This window comes from Meles meles, chromosome X, assembly GCF_922984935.1.
Source record: "Meles meles chromosome X, mMelMel3.1 paternal haplotype, whole genome shotgun sequence".
NCBI classification, from domain to species: domain Eukaryota; kingdom Metazoa; phylum Chordata; class Mammalia; order Carnivora; family Mustelidae; genus Meles; species Meles meles.
In genome coordinates this window covers 83,554,397-83,574,993 of record NC_060087.1, presented here as the reverse complement: position 1 = coordinate 83,574,993, position 20,597 = coordinate 83,554,397, and the positions used below count along the sequence as shown (strand labels likewise).

Here is a 20,597-nt window from a genome sequence, read left to right as displayed (position 1 = left end):
CTTAATGTGTCTAACCTTTAGCATTATAGTGGGAAGTCTTGTCTCCCATAAAATTATATATAGTCATTTAATTCTTTTCTCTGTCCACTCACTGTTCCATTTTTATATTAAGCTTTGAATCCATCCATTAAGCTTTTGAATTTACTTTCAGGTATGGTGTGAAATAGTGCCCCCCCCACACACAAAAATCAGTGGTAACCTCCCTTTCCTTGATAGTTTGAGATGCCTGAGGTTTTTTTGAACATGTATGTGCTGGATCTTATGGACATGTGTCCCTACTGGATTAAAGGAAGCAATATCTAATAATTAGCATTGTCTATGCAGGAAATTCTTCTGGTGCAACTACAGAGGACTCCTAATACCTGAGGAAATCCAAAAAATAACAATGCATCAACCAATAACTATGCTTTCTTTTTAAGTTTTTATTTTAATTCTAGTTTGTTAACATGCAGTGCTATATTGGTTTCACGTGTACAATATAGTAATTCAACAGTTCCTTGCATCTTCCTGTGATCATCACAACTGCACTCCTTAATCCCCATCACCTATTTAACCCACTCACCCACCTCACCTCTGGTAACCATCAGATTGTTCTCTATACTCAAAAATCTGTTTCTTGCTTTGACTCTCTCATTTTTTCCTTTGCTTGTTTGTTTTGTTTCTTAAATTCCAAATACGAGTGAAATCATATGGTATTTGTGTTTCTCTGACTTATTTCACTTAGCATTATACTCTCCAGCTCCATCCATGTTGTTGCAAATGGCAAGATTTCATTCTTTTTAATGGCTGAATAACATCCCATTGTATAAATATATCACATTTTCTTTATACATTCATTAATTGATGGACACCTGGGCTGCTTCCATATCTCAGCCCTTATAAGTAATGCTCCTGTAAACATTGGGGTGCACATATCCCTTTGAATTAGTGTTTTTGTATTCTGCGGGTAAATACCTATAGTGAGATTGCTGGGCCGTAAGCTCTATTTGTAACTTTTTGAGGGATCTCCACACTGTTTGCTAGAGTGGCATATGCTTTCATCTTTCATTGCAGAGAAGGGGTGAAGAGTCCAGTGAAATGGAGCAGATTTCAATCATTGAAAGGTTCCCTTACCCCTTCCAGGTAAGGTGTTTTCTCTCACCAGCTCTCAAAGGTACCTGTAGTATAATAATTAGGGTTGGGGTGCAGGGCACAGGGAAGAATACTAGGTCCCAGTGAACAGAATTTGAGGTGGACAAGGAAGCTGAAGGGAGAAATGAGACTGACATGGGCTAAGACTGTTTTCTTTTCTATTTTCCCAATTTAACATGGTACCTTTTAGTCCCTACACCTCAAAGAGAATCCATAATGACAGTAATTCTATTATAGTGTGTCTTGTCTATGGTAACTGCATTGAGGAAGATGCTTTGTTTGTTGGGTGAGCATTTCACTTCCTTCTGGTTCTGCCTATCTGTCTAGTGGTGGCCATGTGGGTTGAAAAGACAGAAAAGGGGAGGGAAGGAGTAGTTATTAGGAAGTTCGGTATGGGGAAGGCTTATTACACTACACATAAACCTAAATTCTATTCTAGTCTGAAGTAACTGAAGAGCCACATAGACGTCTGTTTAAGACATGCACTGTAACCCATAAAGGAGAGCAAAGCTTCAGATTCAATCTTTAATTTGGTTTGCTTGTGTCCTAAAAACTCTGTAGGTCACATGTTGTGAACATAGCAGCCTCTGCAAACAGTGAAAGCCAGAAAAGGAAGTGGAAAGTCTCAGGGGAGGGGGCTTTCTGTCATGGATTATGAGCACAGCTAGATTAAGAAGCAAAGAGAAAAATGTGCAAGGATCTTGTTCATGTCCCTGACTGTATCAAAGTCTACAAAACCTGTGAAGGAGGAGTGTTTTAGACATAGTTTTTACTACCATCTTTCAACAAGATTTGTTTGGTTGGCTAGTGGATAGTGCCAAATAGCAGATAATTCAAATTAATTTACATCTGATTTCATAATCCACTATGTAATGTCTGTTGAGTCTGTGAGGATTGGAACCACATGTTTCATGAACCTCCAGAATACCTAACACAATGCCTTGTACATGTGAAGTGTTTAAAAAATTACTGCCTGTTTGATCTGAAGACAATGCTTAATATATATTTTTCTCTTTTTGAAGTAAATATATACTTTACTCTTTTGTGGTTTCAAACTTGGTTTGTTTTGGCAAGGGGAGGCCACTAGGCAGTAGGAGAAAAATTAGCCATAAGTTAAAATTTTGCTTCATACTATCCAAGTGAATAACCCTCATCTACAAAACTAGACTTAAGTTATACAAATCATTACTTCCATTTCTCTTCTATACAAACTCAAGATTTAATAAGATCATAAAATATTCTTTGTTGAATAAACACAAATCCTGTCTCCACCAAGGCTTGGGGAAATATTATGAACTAAGTTTACACACAAATTGAAACATAAGTCAAGAGGATCTGGGACTATTTAAAAAGCTAAGAGTTTCTAAATCCTACAACCCTGGATACTGACTGAAGACACTACCTTTCTTTGTTTTCCACTATGGATATACAAAATTGTAGCTTAAGATTAGTTCCTTCAAAGACTTTCTTCTTTTTTCTGAATCCTAACTGCTGAAGTCTGTGTGTCCATTGCTTCATTCAGGTTGTGTATGATGAAGGGCCGCTTTATGTCTTCTCCCCGACTGAAGAACTGCGTAAGCGTTGGATTCACCAGCTCAAAAATGGTGAGAATTATTTGGAAAAGAAACTAGTTTCCAAAAAAAGAAGGGAAGAAAGTGGGGAGGGAGAAAAAAAGAGAGAGAAGAGAGGAAGGAGAAAGAGAGATGGAGGGAGGTAGAAGGAGAGGGAAAAGAAAAATGGATGGGAAGAGGGAGATGAGAGAAAGAAGAAAGAAGAGGCTGAAGGGAAGGAAGGAAAGAGAGGAGGGAGGGGGAAGGAGGACGACAGAGAGGAAGGATGGTAGACTGCATTTTCTCAATTATTAGTGATACAATTGAGTTTCATATTCCATTTTATGAATAAAATACAATGTGCTAGACTCAGAGTTTCAATCCAGTTCTACCACTATCTCTCTAGTGCAATTCTACAATTGTAGGCACCTCTATATCTCTATCTATAAAACAGTCCCACTCTTTACACCAATTATGAGGGTGGTGTGGTGTGTCATTCAATGGTCATTGCAATATTTCAAGTCCCAAATATAAAATACTTAGTTCCAATGATTAGATGATCATGAGAATGCTTGAAGTTAGAGTGGGGAATCTCCTTCCAAGCCCTCTACCACCACAAATAAACTGGGTGACCTTTGGAAAGTGGGCCAACAAGCTTCTTCTGAGGCATCGTTTCTTCTTCTGAAAGAGAAATCATAACAATGTCTGCCATACCTACCTCCAAGGTTGTCCAAATGATCCAATGAGGTAATGTATGTGAAAACTGTAAAACACTGTACAGGAAAGCACTGTACATCTTTTCATTGTGGCTAAATATTTTCTAAGGAACACGTTCATGTTCCTTATTTTGTGAGGACTTAAACTTGAACACAGTTTCAGCACTTGACATAGCCCACACAGTGTGCTGAGATAAACTTCACTCTAAAGGCTTGCAGCACAGGATGCATGCAGACATATTTTTGTGTATATATAGCCACATGTCAAGTGACTGAGAGATTAACTGGTTGAGTTGACATCAGGAAAGGCTGCCTAGAGAAACAGGAAGGATGGCAGACTGATAACAGCATGGTTGGGTTATTGCACGACAGCCCTTTGTCTTAACATTTAGATTCTGATATTCAGTGGCTCACTGTACCACCCTTATTCACTCCCTTGAATGCAAGTCTGATTGGCCAAAATAAACATCACCAAATCTTTCAAGTTGAAAGAGGAGAGGAGAAAGGAAGAACAGGGTCATTTATTGAATCCTTGCTACATGCCAGACACCAAGCTAGATATCTTACATTTATTATCTCATTGAATTCCCACAGTTACCTTGGGTTCAAGACAATAGTAATAGCTAACAGTTAATGAGCACTTAGTATGTTCCAGGCTCAGTGCCGACTGTTTCAAGTGTACTAGATTTAATCCTCATGATAAGCTTATGAAGTATGTATCATTTCCCTATTTACAGATGAGGGAACTGAGGTTCAAAGAGGTTTGGTAACCTGCTCATGGTCACACTCAGGGGCAAGCAGAGAGGTGAAGCCTGGGTCTTTACCATATCCCTATGTCTGTAGGACTCCAGAACCTAAGCTTATTGCCTAGTGTCATGCTGCTTGGGTGTTCTCAAGTCCAGAAAGTACACCTGTAGTTGGCTGCAAGATATTCTAGAAGAAGGCAATGTTGAGATTTCAAATTGGTGCTATCTTGTACCATGAAGTCCAGTTCTTGGCATGTTTTGAAGTAAGAGGCCTGCTTTAGCCCTAGGGGTACAAAATGAGCACACAGAGGGCCTGTATATTTGCACTTCCTTGGTTTTCTCCACAGTGCGTCATACAGTGCCTTGCATACGGAAAGGGAGCAGTAGTTGTGTCAACAGATATTTCTGTAAGGGTAAACAACCACCATGGTTGGTTGGGCTCCATGCTGATGGACAGCTAGGATTTGGTTTGGAAATAGGGGATGATGGGACATACTGAGGGAGAACCAGAAAAGAAAAAAAAATGTAACATGTGCAAGTTAGTAACTCCTTTACTCTTAAACGATAAATTTCAAAACCAGTCATTGATTAGCCTAACAAATAATTCTAGAGTGTCCTCTACATTTAAGGTATGAGCAATGACAGAGGATAAGAATATTCAGCTTGTAAACTTGGTTTACTGACTCATATGGCAAACCTATCATTCTGGTTATACACTACTATTAAAGTTCACTGGGCAGGTAAAATTACAACAGTAAAAATAAAGCCAAAACAAACAGAAAACACCACCCCTTCAACTGGGTTATGAGCGTGGATGGTTAGTGTGGGTTAAGGTGCAATGTTGCCTTCTCTCTCTTGCATTTGACTGAAGGCATTTCATTTCCAGTTGTTCTAGACCTGGGTGTGTGTCTTGTTGAACCTGCCTGGGTCAACAACATGACCCAAAAGGAAGCACCTTGCAACAAATTACATGAGGGAACCTTCTCCGGTCCTGGATCTGAGCCTCAGGATGCCTGGGTGGTTCAGTCAGTTAAGCAGCTATGTTGGGCTCAGGTCATGATCCCAGGAGTTTGGGATCAGGTCCCGCCTCGGGCTCTCTGCTCAGAGGGAAGCCTGCTTTTCCCTCTCCCTCTGCCTGCTGCTCCCTTTGCTTGTGCTCTTTCTCTCTCTGTCCAATAAATAAAATCTTTTAAAAAAATTTTTTAAATAAAAATAAAAAATAAAAGTAGGGCTTCAGGTGCCCCATATCCAGCTGCCATCTTTTTTCAGTGGCACCTTCCATGTGGAGGTTGCCTCCCTGAGGACCTAGCCATGCACTCTCTTCTTCCATTTCCTTGAACACAGCTGTGCGCACTTTAATGGTATAGCACCACAGATAGGTGTCTGCATTCGCTCTAGAATCTTTCTTTGGTTGAGCTCAGTGGATCCTCTCCAAATTGCACCATCAAAAATAAGCAAAAGGCCTGAGCTCACCAATAATGAAAGAAAGAGGGACATTGGCAAAACTCCAACAACCAGTATAGGGAGGACTACTTCGTGCATGCCTGAAACAGAGTTTTAGATGTTATCCTGATGAATATGAATATGAGAGAGCAGCCCATTAAGTACTTGGAATATGTGCACCAACCATTAATCTTCCCAGATAGGACTGGCCGTATGCATCTGTGCAGTAGTCTTTCCTGGCCCTCTCACTTGGATACAGTGGTGATCATCTCGGGTTGTAATAAAAAAAAATACCATAGACCAAGTGGCTTACACAACAAATATTGATTTATCACAGTTCTGGAAGCTGGGAGTCCAAGATCGATGTGCCATTGGGTTTGGTTTCTGGTGAGAACTATCTGCCTGGCTTGCAGAATTGCTACTTTCTCATATGCCAGAGAGAGAGAATCTCTCTCAAGTCTCTTCTTACAAAGGCACTATTCCCTTCATGAGGACTCTGCTCTTATGACCTAAGTACCTCCCAAAGTCTCCATCTCCTAATACCATGACATTGAGGGGCTTTATCTTATGAATTTCGGGGGTGGGGAGGGACACAAACAGTCCATAACAAACACTCTACTTTGGCAATTCTCACCTAAGTAGCTAGAAATACCAGCTCTGGATTGGGCAACAAACGGAAAGGGTGTCATCTTCAAGGGACCTCTTAAGAGGCAGGCAGTATTTGGGAACATAGGGTGAGCTCCTTATGATCTGCTGGAAGTAGAGAGGGCAGAAAGCATTGTGTGCCCTCATTAGCTTATTCGCACACCTTAGTTTATCAGAGTAGCCAGGGGTTGATTAGGAATTCTTGGCAGATCAAAAAAAAAAAATGAAATCTTGCCATTTGCAACAATGTGGTTGGAACTAGAGGGTATTATGCTAAGCGAAATAAGTCAATCAGAGAAGACAATTATCCTATGATCTCACTGATATGAGGAATTTGAGAAATGAGACAGAGGATCATAGGGGAAAGAAGGGAAAATGAAACAAGAGGAAACCAGAGAGGGAGACAAACCATAAGACACTCTTAATCTCAGGAAACAAACTGAGGGTTGCTAGAGGGGAGAGGGATGGGAGGTTTGGGGTGCCTGGGTGATGGACCTTGGGAAGGGTATGTGCTATGGTGAGTGCTGTGAATTGTGTATTACTGATGATTCACAGGCCCACACCCCTGAAACAAACATTACATTATATGTTAATTAAAAAAAAAGAAATTCTTATATGCAACCAAAAAAAAAAAATAGAGAGAGAGAGAAAGAATTCTTCACAGGTCTACCAAGGTCTAGGCCTGTACCAGAGGGTCTTCAAATCCCTGGGTGAAGAATAATGGTGGGGGGAGGGTGGGAAGAGAGTGGAGGCAGTGAGAGCAATCAGTTCAGTTGATATCTGGAACATGGTTCAGAATTGCCAGGGGCTGGTAATAATAAAAGAAAGACTTTGGGTTGGTTTCATTATTGTTTTAAAATCCTCTATAGATGGGTGCCTGGGTGGCTTGATCGGTTAAACCTCTGCCTTCTGGTCAGGTCATGATCTCAGGATCCTGGGATCTGGGATCGAGCCCCCATGTGGAGCCCCTCACTGTGGGGCTTTGTGCTCAACAGAGAGTCTGCTTCTCCCTCTTCCTCTGCCCCCCCATGCTCTCTCTCTCTCTCTCTCAAATAAATAAATAAAAATCTTTAAAATATTTTTAAAAATAAAATAAAATAAAATTCTCTACAGACAATGCAACCCCTTATCTGAATAGCTCCCACCACACTGTGCTTGGTACAATGGTGAAAGGGAGTGCTGAGAAAGTAAGGGGTGAGGATGGACAGGAACTAATGGTTAGAAGTCTTCAGATGCTCTTAGAAAAGCATTAAAATAGCCCTAAAAAACCCAGCACGTTTGTTCATTTGCCTGTAAAATGCACCTGGCCATCACAAGCTTCTAGGCTTCCCCCCAAAGTCTTAAGTGAATGAGTATAACTAGCAAGTTCTTAAGAACTTGAGTTGGTCTCTATAGAGGAAAGTTTTGCCTTGTTTTTTAATCTTTTAAAGAAGCTATGTGGACTTCCTCTTAGCAGTAAACACTGAAATGTGTAGGTCCTCAAATGTACATGTTGTATTTTTTTAAGATTTTTTTATTTGAAAGAGAGAAAGAACATGGCAGGGAGGGACAGGGAGAGAGGGAGAAGCTCTAACTTCTGAGCAGGGAGCCCAACCCCAGGACCCTGGGATCATGACCTGAGACGAAGGCAGATGCTTAAGCAATTGAGCCACCCAGGCGCCCCTCAAATGTGCGTTTTCTTAGACCATTTGAGGTCCTTTTGCCCTCATGCTAGCTGTTGTCAATTATTTCAGTTGTCTTTGCTTCTCTGTTATCTGACAACATGATCCCAGGAGGACTTGTCTAATTGACTTCATGCTAAGATCCTAGAGATAACACAGTATTAAAAAGAGTGATGCCAATTCCTCCTATCTGCAAACCATTGTATTCTTTACAAAGTACTTTGGCTTCTGGGGCCTCTTTTGAGCCTCATGACTCTGTGAAGGAAATGGAGGTGCTGTGTTTGTCTCCCACAATGAGCTCAGGCCACCTCAGTGGCCCTAGGAAGAATGGAACCAGGAAGAATCACTTCATTTGCTCCTGAGTTCCATTCTGTTGACTATTCTCTGAACACCAAAAGCCTGATGCAGACATTCTCACTAAAGCAAATATCTCTAAAAGATCACTTAGGGGACGCCTGCGTGGCTCAGTTGGTTAAGCATCTGCCTTGGGCGCTGGTCATGATCCCGGAGTCCTGGGATAGAGTCCTGTGTCTGGTTCCCTGCTCAGCTGGGAGCCTGCTTCTCCCTCTGCCTGCTGCTCCCCCTTCTTGTGTTCCCTGTCTCTGTCTGTCAAATAAATAAATAAAATCTTAAATAAAATAAAAGATCACTCAGGTAGCTGGGACACTGGTATGCTGAGAACTGGAGTAAGAGTTTGGCTTGGGCACATTGCTTCCTGTATCTGGAAAAGAACACCTTCATCAACACTTTGCCTTATGAGAGGATTGAAATGGTTACTGGGAAAACAGATTCTGTGTGTGTGTGTGTTTCTCTTGGGCTCTGGAGACATCAGATATTCTTATCTCAGTAGTCAGGAGACAGTCATCATGACAGCCCACTGCAGAGAACTGCACGCGAACTTTCCAGAGCCAGGGATGTGAGCTAACTGGTTTGTTGTCTGCTTTCCTTCAGGGTGGGGGAGGAAGGGGCAGTTGTTCGAAGCTCACCACTACCCTTTGTCAAAGAGGAAAACATGCAAATGGTGGATTCTTCAGAACGTCAGATGTGATCTCTTTCTCTCTTTTCTCCCTCTTAAAGTAATCCGGTACAATAGCGATCTGGTACAGAAATACCACCCTTGCTTCTGGATAGATGGGCAGTATCTCTGCTGCTCTCAGACCGCCAAAAATGCGATGGGCTGCCAAATTCTGGAGAACCGGAATGGAAGTAAGAGATCTGATCAAGATAAATTTCTGCCTCTTTGGATTCTATCCATCACTCTTTAAAGGGTTGGCCAATGCACAAAGGGGCCTGGGGAAGGGGATTAGTTGGAGCCCAAATACCACTGGCGCTCTGCTCTCCAAACCATGTGACTTGGCACAAGTCTGTACCCCCTCAGACTTCTCCAAACTGTCTTAAAGGCACTGTGTACAAAAGCTAAGTCCCTGAGCAAACCTGTCCCTGGGCCCTTTCCTAAGATGCATTCTATATCAATACTGGTTTCTTACTTTGCAGGCTTAAAACCCGGGAGTTCGCACAGAAAGACAAAAAAGCCCCTTCCTCCCACGCCTGAGGAGGACCAGGTATACAGGGAAAGTATGCTGTTACTGCTTAAATAGAAACTTACACTGGTGCCTGGCTGACTCAGTCAGTAGAGCGTGTGACTCTTGATCTTGAGGTTGTGAGTTCAAGTCCCACGTTGGGTATAGAGATCACTTTAAAAAATAAAATTTAAATTAAAAAAGGAATCTTGCAGTCACACTCTGAAAACACACCAGTCTTAGAACTCCCATGGGACTTGGTGGTGTTAATTGATGTTCATGTGGAGACATGGGATTTGTCCTGAATAGGACAAATCTTACCACTCTTCAGTGGTGAGAGAGGGGGCTGTTAGGAAGTTCTTGGCAACAATTTAATCCAATCACCTGTTTAAAACAAAACAAAGCCTGGTTTTTTAAATAAAAAATATTTTTCAAACAAAGTTGTAAGAATTTAACAGTAAACACCCATATACCCAATACTTGATCCTACCACTAATATATTATTTTAAAAGTTGGTTTTTTGGTTACTTTTTGAAGTCTAAAAAGCACTTTCACATTTTGTAAGTTAGCAGGGTAGGAGTTATTATGCTCATTTTACAAACAAGGAAACCAAGATTCAGGGCCACTTAACAGATCCATGTACTAATTTAGTGCCAAGCTTTCTTGATCGTGGCTGTTCGTGGTTTTTGTCCAGGAAGTTTAAAAATACTGATGCCCGGGCCCTGCCCCTGAGATTTTGACGTGATTGGTATAGGAAACTGCCCAGGATTGCTAACCACTCTCCAAATGATTCCAACGTGCACTCGAGGCTGAGAGCCCAGCTCAGATACTTGAGAATCATTGTTGAATGAATGCTGAATAAACCTTTTTTGTTTATGCCTGATTTAGGTTAGACTGGTATTTCAAGTAAGCTAGAGAGTTGTGGGAGAAGAGGTGGGTGCTTGGTGCTTGATATTTAGCCAAACACTCCTACTTTTCCCCCCAACTACACAGATCTTGAAAAAGCCACTGCCCCCTGAGCCAACAGCAACACCTGTCTCTACAAGTGAGCTGAAAAAGGTTGTAGCCCTTTATGATTACATGCCGATGAATGCAAATGACCTACAGCTACGAAAGGGTGATGAGTATTTTATCCTGGAGGAGAGCAACTTACCCTGGTGGCGAGCACGGGATAAAAATGGGTGAGTCCACTCCAGCTCTTCTGGAACCCTCTCCACATGTATGCAGAAGCTTGCAGCTTAATTCCCCTACGCGGTATCCCAGTCAGTAGTTGTTCTTTCCACCCCAAAGGGAATATGCTGTCCTGCCAAATCCTTCCCAGAGTGCTCTGCTTGTGGTCACATCTCTAAGCCTATAGGGTCTGGGCCATAGGTTGTCATGCACATATAATCAGTGCCACATGTGCAGAAACTACACACTTCACTGGCCTAGCCATGCATCAGTGGCATGGTCCTCTTTGAGGGTGAGGAGTGGCTTATAGATCTCCATTTGAGATTGGTTCTGAGCTCAGAGATATGGGGTGCATATGAATCTGTCTCCCCCCACCCCCCGCAAGGATGGGAAGTGCTGGGTGATCTATCACATTGTCTCCTCTTCAGGCAGGAAGGCTACATCCCTAGTAACTATGTCACCGAAGCAGAAGACTCCATAGAAATGTATGAGTGAGTATGCTTATGTGCCCAGCGCACAGTCTTCCCAGAGGAACTGAATACAGTGTATACATGTTTATACTTACAATACATTATTTCAAGATACTTATTAAAGTCAGTATCAACTGGGTCAAATGATGCCACCATCCTAAGTTAGTAGCTATGTCTTACCCTCACTCCAAACAGCTGGAGGGGTCATCATGCCCTTCATGCCCTCCCCCCAAAGCCAGAAGAACCAAGGAAAAGGACTTGACGGCTGGATAGGAAGCATTTGAAAGGGTGAAAATGTCAACCTTCTGTCACTGCCCCTTCTCCTGAATTGTGGAAATGGATTGTCCTTGGGTGCCCTGTCCCTGATCTCATCCCTGCATCCCTCTGCCACCTGCCTTTTGTCCTCTACTCTTCATTTCCAGCCAGGCTCTGGGAAAGGGATACAGGGTGCTATGCACATGATAGGCACTCCATAAGTAGGAGTTGAGTGATCTGGATTTAACCACTGGCATAGATGAACTGTGGAAGGCGCTCTAACCTCTAAGCAGCTAATGCCATGACCACTGAAGAGCCACTGAAACATTCTCCCTTTACAGGTGGTATTCCAAACACATGACCCGGAGTCAAGCTGAACAACTGCTAAAGCAAGAGGTAAGGGTGTGACCACAGGCAAACAGCATTCTCCTTGCAGAAGTGAGGGCTTGCTGCTCTCTGTCCCCTCAAGGCAAGGCAGTGTCAAGACTGTCATATTATGGGGGGTGGTGGTCTCAATTAGACTTTTCACTATCAAAAGCAGTGATGTTGCTGCTCAAACACAGCACTCAGTAGTAAAATTCAGTCTTCAATTTTTCTCTCAAGTTCGGGCAGGCAGAATGCAGGTGTGAGTGCCACTTCCTCCTTAAAGTCGACTTCTTTTTTGTTTTTCAGGGGAAAGAAGGAGGTTTCATTGTCAGAGACTCCAGCAAAGCTGGAAAATATACTGTGTCTGTGTTTGCTAAATCAACAGGGTGAGTGTTACTGTGTCAAGGCCCTGGGGACAAAGGACAGAGGTGTTTTCATGGTGTGCCCCTCCTATGGTCTCTGCCCCTTACACGCAAAATTCATTTCACTTTACTTCTTGGGTCCTGCTGACCCTTGCTCCCAAGTCACTGACCTAGCCTCCACTTCTTCAGGGACCCTCAAGGGGTGATCCGCCATTATGTTGTGTGTTCCACACCTCAGAGCCAGTATTACCTGGCAGAGAAGCACCTTTTCAGCACCATACCTGAGCTCATCAACTACCATCAGCATAACTCTGCCGGTGAGTATCAGAGGCACCAGAGAAGAAGCATGTGACAAGAACCAGGAAAGGCAATTCCAGGCAAGGCGGTGAGGGGAAGAAAAAGCCTCACAGGGCAGTGCAAATTTGGTGAAAGAAAACGCGTAGGATGCCAGGTCAAGATCAAGTAAAGAGGAAGTCAAAGAATGACTTTACAGCAAGTAGTGAGTGACTTATTTGGTGACTGATGCTCAGTGCTAAGGAAAGACATAGAAGATCCTGGTAATTAAAAAATCAGCAAGTACTCATTGAGCTCCTACTGTATACACAGCAATGTTCTTGGTACCGGAGGAGAACACAGTGAAATTATCAGTCAAGGTCCTTGCCCTCAGAGAACACAGATTAGAAAATACCCAAAGACAGTTTCTAAGTAGGGTAGACATTTAAAAACCTGGAGATTGGTGAGGACATGAAGACATGGGATAAACTTCATTAGGAAGACTTGCTGCTTTCTGCTACCTCCACGCAAGGCAGTGTCAAGACTGTCATTTTAGGGGGTCCTTATGATGCTTTTCAGTAACAAAAGCAGAAGCTAGATGTGAACTAAGCCTGGGCTGGGAGGTGGGGATATATTTAGTTGAGGAGTGTACGTCAATGAGTATTTTCTCTCTCTTTTTTTTCTCTTCTGAAAATTCTTTTGTGAGAGGAGAAGTTTCCAGAAACATTTGGGTTCATGGAGATCTCCTGGGATTCACAATGTACCAGAAGGATGACTGTCAGAAGTGCGAGGCTTTATGTGAGGGTGTGTGCAGCATCCCGTTTCCTACACTGCACCAGCAACATGACCGTCTCCTCTGTATGTTTCAGGGCTCATATCTAGGCTCAAATATCCAGTGTCTCAACAAAACAAGAATGCACCTTCCACTGCAGGCCTGGGCTACGGTAACTGCTTATTTCTCTAGGGTAGGGTGGATGGGCCAGTGACAAGGACTACCTTGGGCAGACCCAAGCAGACCTTGCAGCACACTGCTCTGCACTAGCTGCCTCGAGGAAGATTAGGGCAGAGCCAAGCAAGTTATTTAACAATTTTTCTCCCTCTGGTGGCTCCTACAGGCACTGCAAACACATCGATTCATGAAGGGATTATTTTTTAATTGTGTGATTAAAAAAATAATCATAAAGGGCTTTTAAGAGGTTATCCAGTTTCTCCTTCCTTTATGGCTGCCTGGCACCTAAAATTCCAATCCCTCCAACCAGTAACCACCCTGTCCCTGAGATTTACCTGAGCAAAGATAGATTAGTACTCCTGAGCATTTCCCTTTTACTGCCTGCCTATTTCTACCCCTAGTAGGGATTCTTATCTATTATAGGAATTATACATACACAATTCCCCCAAAAATCATATCGAGGCTTTGTTGTTATAGGATCATGGGAAATTGATCCAAAGGACCTGACCTTCTTGAAGGAGCTGGGGACTGGACAGTTTGGGGTAGTGAAGTATGGGAAATGGAGAGGCCAGTACGACGTGGCCATCAAGATGATCAAAGAAGGCTCCATGTCCGAGGATGAGTTCATTGAAGAAGCCAAAGTCATGATGTGAGTTACAGCCCAAACTCAACCCTCAATCCAGTTGCTGGAGTCTAGGAATTACCGGAACAGTTTCCACCGTGGCTTAAGGTGACTTGGAGTGAGAGAGATTTGGGGCCAGGGCCTGAGGTCAATCTTTGATTGGCAGAAGTACTAACTGCTAAGGTAACCATTTCTTTGTCTTCTATATTGGCGATAACAGTGTCGGAATTGGGTGTGTACTAGCTCAGTAGCATTTGGTGATAAGTGTTTAAAAGTGAGACTTTCAAAGAGAAGACAGATTCTGACTAGCCTTAGTGTTCAGTTAGCCCTGGGCTTATTTTCTGTTCTGTTTGGGCTCTGTATCCCTGCCCGGCCCTCACATATTAGGCACTTTTGGGGTTTAGGGTGGGAAGGAGGACTCTCGACTTGTTATCATGGTCCCTTATCTGATGCTCTACTTCCGGACCAGGCCCTTTCCTCTCCAGCCCCTTTCTCATTAGTATGGAGAGCCAGAAAGGGAGGACTGGGTCGTTGCCTCTCCCATAGGAATCTTTCCCATGAGAAGCTGGTTCAGTTGTATGGCGTCTGCACCAAACAGCGCCCCATCTTCATCATCACTGAGTACATGGCCAATGGCTGCCTCCTGAACTACCTGAGGGAAATGCGCAACCGCTTCCAGACTCAGCAGCTGCTGGAGATGTGCAAGGATGTCTGTGAAGCCATGGAATACCTGGAGTCAAAGCAATTCCTTCACCGAGACCTGGTAGGACCTCAAAAGGACTGGCCTGAGATCAAGGACTGAGGGGGTGGAAGTAACAGTGGAAAAGATATCATACCTGGATGAGGAGGGTGGCCGGGATCATCATCTCAGTTTTATCTAGAAAACATTATGACTTAGGTGAGCCTGTGCCCCAGTGGTCAGCCAGTGAAGCATCTCCAGCCTCAACACTACAAGTCGCGCCATGGTGGGAGTGGGAGCCATCACTCGTGCCCAGCCCCCGACGGCAACAAGGAAATGGTGGGGTCCCCCACCCAGGACAGAAGGGCAACCCCACCTCTCAGCGGGGCTGCTCCTGGCACAGAGCCATTGTTTGGTTACATCAGAGTCATTTGTTTTCGTTTTTTGGTTTTTTTTTCTTTTATTAGCTAGCAAACACTTAAAAAACACATTTAAAAAACCTGAATTGGGGCGCCTGGGTGGCTCAGTGGATTAAGCCGCTGCCTTCGGCTCAGGTCATGATCTCAGGGTCCTGGGATCGAGCCCCGCATTGGGCTCTCTGCTCCGCGGGGAGCCTGCTTCCTCCTCTCTCTCTCTGCCTGCCTCTCTGCCTACTTGTGATCTCTCTCTGTCAAATAAATAAATAAAATCTTAAAAAAAAAAAAAACAAACCTGAATTTCCAGCTTCTCTTGACAGTCTTGGCCATCTTGAAACACCAGACTCATTCTCATAGGCCACGCTAACAGTCGCCTGGAGCCCAGGAGCAGCTTCTCCTACAGACCCAATGGTGTGCTCTGCATTTTCCTGCAATCTACCCACCCCTAGTCCCTCTACCACTTTGCCCACCTGGCCTCTAGAGGCATCAGAATTTTGTGGCCCTGTTTATTTCAGCCAGACCAAGGCTCAAATTGTCTTAGTCCCACAGGCAGAAAAGCAAACAAAACACACCTGCATTTGGTTCTCCCTCATTCTCTCAGCAATTCAGTAGAGGATGGGGTGTTGGAGAATCATCAGTGTGAACGAAATCATTCTGCGTGCGCTCTGGTGCTTTACTTCTGTCTAGACAGCAGGTTGCTTTAGATGTAGTGGCAACACATCAGAGTTTCTCAGTGGTATCACCTGACTCCTGTTGGGTGGGAAAAGGTCTCTTGAGCTGAAAGAAATGAGGCTTCCCTGGCTTCATTCCCCAGTGGGCAGGAGTTTTGTGCCTTTAACCCATGTGCCAGGGACAGAGTCTCACTGCTACCTATTGTTACTACAGGCGGCTCGAAACTGTTTGGTAAATGATCAAGGAGTTGTTAAAGTATCTGACTTCGGCCTCTCCAGGTGGGTGTGCCTTTTTTCGTCTTTCCCTCTAAGAGGAAAAATAGCACAGTACATACATGAGACAGCATTATTGTTTTGTATCCTCTCCCTTTCTGGTTGCTCCCTCATTCTAGTCTTTTTCACCCTCTTTCTCTTCTCTTTCTCTGAATTCTTTAAGTCACTTCTTTCCTCCTCTTGGTTTATTGTAATATCCCTCTCCTTGCCTTTCTCCCTCCCTCTTTTTCAAGCGAATATTCCCCAATATCTTACCTTGATCTGTTAATCCTGTTGTCTTTACCAGCACCCCCCCCACCTGTGCCTCCTTCTTTCCTAAGCAGTCTCATTCCCGTTGGCAATGGCAGAATAGAAAGAAGGGTAAAACAGAGAGGGGGACAGAGAAGAGGAAGGGAGTACCCAATAGATCTTACTTCATGTCATCCTTGCTGTAACCATATTGTCCATCTAAAGCTAAATCAGATCCGAAAACAGGAATACATTAAAAGAAACATTTGGAAAAGACAGTGGGGCCGGCAGGCATGTATTTGTGTGTCTCCTGCCACTGTGCCAAGAAATTGTAAGTAAATGTCAAGCTCTCTAAAATTGTAACAGTAACAAGTCCTGAATCCTCTGCAGGTATGTCCTGGATGATGAATATACCAGCTCAGTAGGCTCCAAATTTCCAGTCCGGTGGTCTCCACCAGAAGTCCTTATGTATAGCAAGTTCAGCAGCAAATCTGACATCTGGGCTTTTGGTAAGTGGAGGATATATACAGATTACACAGCTCAAAGGAAGAAGAATGCAATGGGGAAATTGACACTTTGCAACCACACAGAGAGATTATTATGTGTTGTTTTCCTGCTTCTAATCCTTAGGGAGTGCTTACTATTGTCAGGTACCACAGGGGTTCCTGAGGATAAAAAGAGTAACCTAGACATGATCCCTGCTTTCTTAGAACTTAAACAATATATTGAGAGGAACAAACAATTTATTCAGTATTCCACAGCTTCTGAATACTGATTATGTCCTAAGGGACTCTGCCAGACCTGTTAGTTACAAAGACAAATAAGAGGCTGTCTCACTGCAGAGGAGCTAATTGTCCAGTACAACCCTGATTATCCTCCAGTGTGGTCAGTACTAGAGCAGAAGTTTGAATGAAATGTAAAATTCAGAGTGGGGAATCAGCGGAATCTAGTATTTGAGGTTGATCTAGGAAGACGAGGATCCCAACTACCCAAAGAGACTGCAAATCGACTTAGTACATTTTTTTTTTCCTTTTCTAGGGGTTTTGATGTGGGAAATTTACTCTCTGGGGAAGATGCCATATGAAAGATTTACTAACAGTGAAACCGCTGAACACATCACCCAAGGCCTACGCCTCTATAGGCCTCATCTAGCTTCAGAAAGGGTATATACCATCATGTACAGCTGCTGGCATGAGGTAAGTGTTTGGGGGGGGGAACCTCTTAAATTATTTCCTTGAGCCTCCTTTCCCATTTAGCCAGCCAGGCCCCCAGTCCCCACTCTCCCTGGCCGTGTGGCAGCTGGGGACACACTGACAACCACACACATTCTGGCACCCGGCCTGTACCCCACTCCTTTGATGGCCAGAGACTTTCCCAGGCTTATCTAGTTCTCACTAGAGTAGTCTCAGCAGACCCCATTACCAACTCAGCGTTAGGGGAGGGGATGTTGTGAGGCCACATCCCCTAGCATAAGCAGGCAGCTAAAGGCACTCAGGCAAATGTATAGACACATAAAAAGAAAAGCCATTAAAATTTATGTTAATTCCTTTGGAAGCCATTAGACCTTTCTTCCACTTTACTAATTAACTGCCAACCTTTTCTGGCTGTAGTCCTAACTGGAATTAAAAAAAAAAAAACGTCCTGAAAGGGAACTAAAATTCATTTTATTCATTTTTTTAAAAATGGTGTACATCATGGAGTATGTGGGTAAATGTGGTATTTTGAAAGTAAGGAGTCTGTCCCACTATTACCAAAATGTTTTGGTGCTCTGAACTTGTGTTCTTTCAGAGGTGCTTTCTCCACTTTTCAGTAGGTCCTTGGCAACCTTAATTTGGCAACCGAAACCCCTAGTAGGAAATGAATGCTGCACCACTAGAAACAGGGCAGGACGGTGTCCAACAAGCACATATGTGAATCTGGAGCCCTCTTGGTGGGATGAAAAGTGGGTACTTGGATCAGAGCGCGGCTCCTTTCCCTTCAGCAAATGACTGAGATCACAAAGGAAGCATGGAGAAAGGGACAACCATTTCCTTTTCTCTCTCCTGTGCCATCCAGGATTAAGGGGGATTGACTATGCTCCCTCCCAGCTAGGACATCCTCACTCTGCTAATTTAACTGTTTCAGACAGGCCCTTTCTCCACAGCCTGTTTAAAGTAATACTCTTGAAATTGGATGCATATCAGAATCTCTGGGGAACTCTTAAAAGTGCAAATGACTTGGGCCTTATCCTCAGAGATTCCAGTTAGGTATGTCTGAAGCAGAACCCAGAAGTGTCCTTTTAAACTTCCCAGGAGGGGCGCTTAGGTGGTTCAGTGGGTTAAAGCCTCTGCCTTAGGCTCAGGTCATGATCCCAGGGTCCTGGGATGGAGCCCCGCATTGGGCTCTCTGCTCAGTGCGGAGTCTGCTTCCCCCTCTCTCTCTGCCTGCCTCTCTGCCTACTTGTGATCTCTGTCTGTCAAATAAATAAATAAAAACAAAAAAAATTAAACTTCCCAGGAAATTCTGATACTCAGCTAGGTTTAAGAGCCACTGATTCAAAGGAACAAGAAACTGATGACTTTTTGGTTCTGATGGATTGAGACCCTTCTGGCATGAAGATGCTGTGAATCACTAAATACATCAGGGGCTTATGGACCATGGCTGTCACTAAGGGCCTCAGTCTAGAGGCCAGACAGTGGTAATAAAATGTCCCAGGTGCTCAGGATCCCTGCTCAGTGATGCAGCCCATGGTCTTGAAATGTTAATTCCTCTGCAAAACTTCGGCTATGGGATGAGAAAACGGTGTTTTAAAATTTACAAGATTTCAGTTCTGGCAAACATTTAAACTTGTTTAGTAGCCATTTTTCATTTGAGGATCCAAAATAATCATGCACTGTTGTACAATTGTGTAATGAATTCGCCCTCAGTTTTTTTTTTTTTTTAGGTTTTATTTATTTATTTGACAGAGAGAGACACTGCGAGAGAGGGAACACAAGCAAGGGTAGTGATGAGAGGGAGAAGCAGGCTCCCCGCTCGGGGCTCAATCCCAGGACCCTGGGATCATGATCTGAGTGGAGGAAAGCAGATGCTTAAAGGCTGAGCCACCCTGGTGCCCCCCACCCTCAGTTTTTAATCAGTGTTTGTCAGTTTAATCTGCAAATTGTCATCATCACATTAATAACCTCAGTTACTAAAAATGAAAAGTGAACAAGGACTTCATGGAGCACTTCTATTTCTCTTCCTTTTTCTTTCTTGTGTGTGTGTGTAACTGACACGGTATGCAACAGGGCATATAGTATGTACTTAATAAATATTTCTGCTTACTCATTGCATTTCCCTTGAATTCTGGATTCTAGCCCACTGTAACACACTGCTTTTTCTTTGGTTTTAGAAAGCAGAGGAACGGCCCACATTCAAAGTTCTTCTGAGCAACATCCTAGATGTCATGGATGAAGAATCCTGAGCTCACCAATAAGCTTCTTGGTTCCATTCCTCTCCTTCACAAGCCCCAATTTCACTTCTTCAGAGGAAATCCCAGGCTTACAGGCCCTGGAGCCTCTGTGCTCTCAGTGAATACACAAAGGCCCCTCTCTACATCTAGGAATGACTCTCTTCTTTGATTCTCTGAGATAGTGCCTTCTGAGCAAAAGCCAAGGAATTACTGTGCCTGGTATTGACCTCAGAGAGAAAATTTTCCAGTTTCCAGGAGTCAGGACAGACGGAATTTGGGATACAAAGTTTGGGGGAGGGAGGGGTGTAAATAGCCTGACAAGGGATCCAACAGATCTTTGGGTAGGCATTAGAGCTTGGGGGGAGGGAGGCAGAATTTGGCAAGAATAAAATGGTTTCATAAAAATGGGAGGGGAGGGTGTTTTGATAAAATAAAATTACTGGAAAGCATGAGGGTTTCTTGCTATCTCCATTAGTCATGCAACCTCCCTCAAGCGCCCTATCTCGGTGTTCCAGAAAACTGTTGTGTAGCATTGGTTTGGCATATTCCTACTTTAAGAACTCCACAAGATCCTCAGCAATTTAACCCCTGCTCTGAGTCAGAGACGAACTCACAAGCAAAGCACCAGTGCCTGGCACACAGCAGAAATGTAATATTACGGGAATGAACCTGCAAGTTGGGGACAATTTCTGTCGGAGTCTCTTTCTCCTCCGTTAGGAGGGAAAACACCCTCAAAGAAAACTGGGACCCCAGGACGGCCAACAGATGGGCCAAGTTGTCTGGGCTGAGGCAGAACCAGCACCGTAACACGAAAAGCGCCGGCCAATTTGGAAGTGGGCAGGGGCGGGCCTGTTGGGCCGGCGGAAACTGGCCACGTGACGTTAGACAACTTCCTTTTTTACTTTTCTCGCTTTCTCTTCGGAAAACTTGTCAGCACCGCAGCACTGGGCTGCAAGCCGTGAGGCCTCAGGGTTCACCTGAAGCGCGGCAGCGGCGTCGCGGGCGGGAGCCGGGCGCACAG

At 43.9% G+C, this 20,597-nt stretch overlaps 1 protein-coding gene across 4 annotated transcripts in view; it reads left to right on the top strand.

Moving 5' to 3' along the window:
- The window catches only part of BTK (Bruton tyrosine kinase), a 34,159-nt gene extending 13,566 nt beyond the window's left edge, over positions 1-20,593 (top strand). For all 4 annotated transcript variants that reach the window (XM_045995162.1, XM_045995164.1, XM_045995161.1 and 1 more), the window contains exons 4-19: positions 1,054-1,122; positions 2,654-2,735; positions 8,970-9,098; positions 9,387-9,454; positions 10,406-10,593; positions 11,011-11,073; positions 11,649-11,703; positions 11,980-12,059; positions 12,225-12,352; positions 13,178-13,252; positions 13,735-13,906; positions 14,426-14,642; positions 15,860-15,924; positions 16,537-16,655; positions 17,185-17,342; positions 19,517-20,593. In XM_045995162.1, coding sequence (XP_045851118.1) covers positions 1,054-1,122; positions 2,654-2,735; positions 8,970-9,098; positions 9,387-9,454; positions 10,406-10,593; positions 11,011-11,073; positions 11,649-11,703; positions 11,980-12,059; positions 12,225-12,352; positions 13,178-13,252; positions 13,735-13,906; positions 14,426-14,642; positions 15,860-15,924; positions 16,537-16,655; positions 17,185-17,342; positions 19,517-19,588 — 1,740 coding nt within the window. In that variant the 3' untranslated portion in view covers positions 19,589-20,593. The remainder of the gene's footprint in view (positions 1-1,053; positions 1,123-2,653; positions 2,736-8,969; positions 9,099-9,386; positions 9,455-10,405; positions 10,594-11,010; positions 11,074-11,648; positions 11,704-11,979; positions 12,060-12,224; positions 12,353-13,177; positions 13,253-13,734; positions 13,907-14,425; positions 14,643-15,859; positions 15,925-16,536; positions 16,656-17,184; positions 17,343-19,516) is intronic.
- The last annotated feature ends 4 nt before the right edge of the window (positions 20,594-20,597 follow it).